The 6,000-nt window shown below is 35.8% G+C and overlaps 1 protein-coding gene across 1 annotated transcript in view; it reads left to right on the top strand.

Moving 5' to 3' along the window:
- Positions 1–2,226: 2,226 nt before the first annotated feature.
- Positions 2,227–6,000, top strand: part of ptgfrna (prostaglandin F2 receptor inhibitor a) — a 42,745-nt gene continuing 38,971 nt past the window's right edge. Inside the window, exon 1 of the mRNA XM_051905364.1 lies at positions 2,227–2,618. Within this exon, the coding sequence (XP_051761324.1) occupies positions 2,567–2,618 (52 nt within the window). The 5' untranslated portion in view covers positions 2,227–2,566. The remainder of the gene's footprint in view (positions 2,619–6,000) is intronic.

Below are 6,000 nucleotides of genomic sequence, written 5' to 3'. Positions count from 1 at the left end.
TTTTATTTTGCAAATGTCATCTGCATCAGTATGACGCTTACATTGTGAAATCACAGTAGGTCACAACAAATATATCAAGTATTTTGTCTGCATATGTGAGCAAGCTTATCCAAGAACACAATTTGATAAGATTCAATTTTACAAGAAGAGGCAGAAGAACATAACTCTACTCTTGTTGGATTCTGTTATGTTATGACAGGACATTAATAATGCAGGGAGATGTTGGTCACTGTTATGTTTGAAATGAGTACAAAGTGGTCAATTTTCCAAATGCATTAATTAGATCACATTCAGTGTCGGTGACAGCATTGTGTGTTTGATTGACAGCCCACTGTCATTAGTCACTGTAGTGTTCTTGTTTGCATATGGTAATCTGGGTTGTGCTAGTGCAGTAAATCCAGCTAGCTGCTCTTTTGTTATGTAGGCATGTCTGAAGGGTGTGTTGTGTTTGTTCTGAAAGCACTAATACTGGGAGGAGCCGTTCACAAAGATGGTCTGATGGAACTGTGAAAAGGAGTTTGATTGTGGCTTAACGAATTTTGTCTTTATGGTCATGCTGTGTGTGTGTGTGTGTGTGTTCTTGTATACATGGTTTATGAGGACACAAATGTGTCCTTGTAAACCAAATGGCTTAAAAAACATACTAAACTGTGTTTTTTTTTTAATTAAAAAAATGCAGACAGTTTCCTGTGATGGGTAGGTTTAGGGGTAGGGGTAGTGTAGGGGGAGAGAATATACAGTTTGTACAGTATAAAAACCATTACGTCTATGGAGAGTCCCCATAAACTATATATACAAGTATGTGTGTGTGTGTGTGTGTGTGTGTGTGTGTCACAGCAGTAGGTCACTGCAGTCTGACTGAGGTCCTGAGCCAACAACCATATGCTCTGTATCAACAAGTAAAAATAGTAGCTCACACAACGACTTGTGTCACTGTGTTAATCACTGTGGCTTTACCAAAAGGTACACTGACCTTTGAGCCTGAACTCACTCACCTCTGCCCAGATCGTTCTCTACACATTCACACAAACAAACACACGTTTTAATCTTTTAGTAAAGTTTGTCTGTCTGTATGTACACAAGCATTTAAAATGTAAGGTATATACAACCTGATCCGACAGGAAAACATAAATATCTCGAGATTACATTTTTCGTATGAATTTGTACGATTATTAGACAAAAGTAATCATGAAGGTCCGCCCCCAACCCCACCCCTAAACAACCGTCACAGGGGCGCAAGCAGGCTGTACAAAAACATACAAATGAGATTGTATGAATTCATATGAATTAATTAGCCACCAATTCACCAAAACACAAAATAGTTATGAACTGCCATGAGATTGTGTTTGTATATAAACACATACAGTGTTGGGTAAGTTACTCTAAAAAAGTAATTAATTATAGCTACTAATTATATCTTCAAAAGTGTTATTAAATTACTGTATTAATTACTCTCTTTAAAAAGTATTGGATTACCTATTACTAATTACTTTCTAAATCCCACATCAACCTCGAGCAGTTGAACAACATGAAACTGCACTTCTGATTCTTTCAAATAAACAATATAGCTACAATTACACAAATTATTCTTGAGCTGAGTAAAGTGTGTACAGGGACAAACATTAAAAACATACTTATTAAAAGCATTACATTTGATGATAATTTATTGTTTTATATAGAATTATTGTATAGTCTGTAATGCAATTACATCAGAAGTAACTGTAATTAAATTACAGAAAAGAGTAATCCCTTACTTTACCGCTCATGAAAAATGTGTCTATTTTCTGTAGAAGCAATAAAATCTGATGTCACTGCAGAGTTCACGTGATCAATGCTACATTTGATTAGTGACCTAGAAACACTGCAGAATATAATTTCATTTCACAGCATAATTTACCTTTCTACTAAAAATGTCATAATCCCCAAAATTCCTAATTTGTTTAAATGAATGAATGAATGAATGTGGTCTTACACTTCACTGTATTCATGCAGGTTTATGTATGATGAGAAGAGCAGATATCCTACAATGACTTTCTCTCGGAGATGAAAGGACAGATAGGCTAATGAGGACTATTTCTCGCCATAAATGATTCATTCTGCACCGTTCTGGGAACATGTGAGGATAGAAGTGGGTGGTTCGGGGGTCTCTCTGGACTCTTGGAGTTATTCTGGGAGATAATTAGTGCCTGTATTTTGCTTGCACTGTCACGACTCAGCGCTGCTCAGTCAGTACCGGGTGCGGCGGAACTTCACCTGCGGCGAACGGCACGGCCGTGTCCCCTCCCTCTTCCAACACAGAGAAAATATCCACACACACACACGCTGACTCACACACACTCACTTCCGGACACGACTGTGCCAATCCAGCCCTATGTCCTGAGTTTTATCATGCAGCACGCGCAGATCTACCAGCAGTCACAGCGCTAAAGGACTAAACCGCGCGACTCTCGCAAAACTTAATTCAACTTTCGTGCCGGGAGAGACTCGTTCACCGCGCGCTCACAGGAGGATTTCACACTTTGAATGACAAAGGCGATCCCGTGGGAAAATCACGCGCCTTCACAAAATGGATAAAGGAACGGGACTCCTCCGTCCTGTGATTTTGTTTATTGCTCTTGGTAAGTTGACTAGTTTCTGATAAAGAAAAGATTGTTGTTATTATTTTAAGGCAACAAGGAGGTTTGCTTCATAAAACGCGCCTGAAAAGCGTGTTTGTATAGATAAAAAAAAAAGTTATACATACATTGTGTCTTTATTATAAACTCGTCATATGGTTGTTTTTCTTACTTTAGGCTCTTTTATGATGAAAATGAGCTAGATGTATTTTAGATCGATCAAAAAATTTAGATAATTATTGTCAAATGAAAGCAGAAGGTGTTTAGAGTGCTTCCTTATCATTGTATAGGCTATGTTAACCCAACAATGTGACATTAGTCTGTTAATGAGCTTGAGTTTTTGTTTCCTTTTAGGCTTTATGGTAAATCCCCAAACCAGAGCTGAGTTATTGTAGCATATACGTGTGTGATGTAAAGTGTGAATCTCAGTTGTTTAACATTGCCTACACTGTAAAAAAGAATTGTTAGTTTAACTTAAAAAGTAAGTTACCTGGTTGCCTTAAATTTTTGAGTTCATTGAAATTAAAAATTTGAGTTAATACAATGAAGGCGATTGGTTTAATCAACAGAAGCTCAAAATATTATTTTATCTGAATCACATTAATTATTGAAGTTGATTTGACAAAAGAAAAAATGTGATGAATCATGAAAATATTTTTTTTTACAGTGTACATGCCAGCCGGCCAGAGTTTAGATAAATGTGTTTACTTCAAGCAGATACCGAAAACCTGTTTTTCAAGCATTATGCTTGCTGGTTTTTATACGTGGTTTTGCTTCAGGACTTGGTGTGTCAAGTGCCAAAGTAGTTTACCATACAAAAATGGCCTTCACATCAAACATTTAAAATGTATGAATATTACTATGAACGGTGTGAGTCCAACAATATGCAAAAAATATTAATATGACGTGCAATAGGATCGTAAAGTGTCACTTAAATTTCGATTTTTATTCTTTCAACAGACAATAATGTTGATTTCTTTATTTGTTTTCATATGATTGTAACTAACCACCATGAATATGACCCCTAATATTCAGAATAATATTTGAGTTTACATTGACAAATAGACTCCCTTTGTTCTTGAATATTTGATTACATGCTTGTTTTTCGAGGATGAGTGAATGTCACACTACATGTCCATGTTGGCATCTGCCTAAAAACGTCTACCATGTGACATGAATTTGCACCAAAGTACTGTAGAGTTTTGCTAGTAGGCCTATACTTCTCGTACTATGTTTACAATGCCTTTCTATGGGAGATTCTCCCGTACTCCATTCTTTTGATAGAGGGAAACAAGATACATTTCTAGTTTAAACATTATTTATACTACAGACATTCCTCTTTAAATGCAATAAGTATCAGATGTGTGCAAATGGGTAAAAGTCAACAATTTGAACATGGAGCTGCTTTGAGATCCCCATATCTATGGGACTGAACAATATAGGACCTTGATAATGAAGATTTAAAAAGGAAAGTTAAGAATGAGAATCTAGAAGGATATTAAGATATCTTGAATACTTTTAGAGTTACAGGCATGACAACTTTGGAAAATGAATATTTACGGCACCCAGACAGGTTTGTTCTATGCAGTTGTGTTGATAGAAAAACACGAGATACAGTTCTAGTTTCAATATTATTTGTTCTTCAGATATTCCTCTTTAAAATAAAAAAAAGTATCAGCTGTATGCAAAGTGGCACACATTTATTTTTTTGACCACTGAAAATGTGTACAATTGACCAATTTACTTATGAAGCCACATTAAGATCTCCATATCTCTGGGATTGAACCATTGAGGGCCTTTAAAATGAAGATACCAAAAGAAAAGTTTAAGAACCAGAATCTAAAAGGATATTAATATATCTTTAATACTTTTTGAGTTACAGGAATGCAAACTTGAGGCAAAAAACACAAGAAGAGTTTTTTTTTTTTTTTTTTTTGCAATTTTTGAACTGTCACTGTTGGCATATAATGAAACAGAGAGAAACAAAGCTAAAGTCAACAGATTTTACTAATAGACCTACAAATCTCTGTGTAAAAATAAAATTATGATGCTGCCATCTTTCTAAAGTCATTTTGACCCCCTCTACAAAATAGTGGATTACTCATCTGTGACATTTAATATTTCACCTTTCATCACTATTTATGTTTGTCTTTCTACAGAAAATATATTAACAAAATCAAAAATTTGAGCCGGGGACCTCTGGTTGAGTTGACACAGAATGATCCAATAGTATGCTAGTATGTGGTTCAAAATTCAGCACTTGATTGGATGCATGACCTTTGACGTTAACAATAAAAGATGGAAAGTGTTTTTTTTTTTTTTTTTTTTTTTTTTCTCTCTCCCTTTTATAAGATAGAGTTGCTGTTTAGAGTTGCTGTATATTATTTGCATTTGCAAATATTTGTTTGTGCTGATAAGTTTTTGTGTTGTCTGATCCGGCATGTTCCCTGGCTCACATTGATTATCATTCATCTAATCAGCTCTGATCTGCTCTTACTTATCAACTCTCACCGTTTCCTGTTTTAATACTGCAGCTTTTGACCTCAGTTACATGACAGCAGGTTTATTGCACCATGTATTTCTCTAGTGTCTACTATGTTTGTCTTCTGAGTCTTCAACCATACGAGAGCAACCAATCCCTCATGAAGAGACAAGTTGTTACATGTCACCTTCTCTCAGTTTTTGGTTTCTGTCCCTCTGCTCTTCTCTTCTCTTCTCTTCTACTGGTTTGTCTGTTGTTGTTGTTTTTTCCCTGGTGTAATGTTCCAGCTCATTCTAATTTGTGTTAGTGAATTTTCTGTCTTCAGCTGCCATGCCGATATAATCTGTCTCTGAGCACTTAATTCCCAACCCAATAAAATCTTAATATTCACCTTTAGTTGCGACAGCATGTTTTCATTCCAGTGCTTTGAACTCATCCATGACCTAATATGGTTATTTACAACTAACATTTCCATGAATAGACAGTCTCTTTGAGGTCATCTTTGAGGTGTACTTTTACCAGATAAACACATTTAAAATGTACAGTCTTTCTCAAGCAAAAATATTGATGACTCATCCTGCACTAGGGACTGATCATTTCCTCTGACATTACCACACTTTCTGTCTCCATGGTTCCCTTGAGCAATATGGTTTGGACAAACTTGGCTGAATTTGGTTTTTATGACTTCTACCCATGGTTTCACAGACAAGGCTTAAGTCTGGTCCCAGACTAAAATGCATGTTTGAGCTGTTTTGACTAAAAGCAACTTGCACTGGCATATCTTAAAATATGTCAGTGCCATTGTTTTCTCAAGATGCACATACGTTTTTTTTCAAAAGCACATTTATAAAAGCTACTTAAAGGGATATTTCACCCAAAAATGAAAATTCTGTCATCATTTGC

Source organism: Ctenopharyngodon idella, chromosome 9, assembly GCF_019924925.1.
Source record: "Ctenopharyngodon idella isolate HZGC_01 chromosome 9, HZGC01, whole genome shotgun sequence".
Taxonomy (NCBI): domain Eukaryota; kingdom Metazoa; phylum Chordata; class Actinopteri; order Cypriniformes; family Xenocyprididae; genus Ctenopharyngodon; species Ctenopharyngodon idella.
This window is presented reverse-complemented; position numbering and strand designations above follow the sequence as displayed.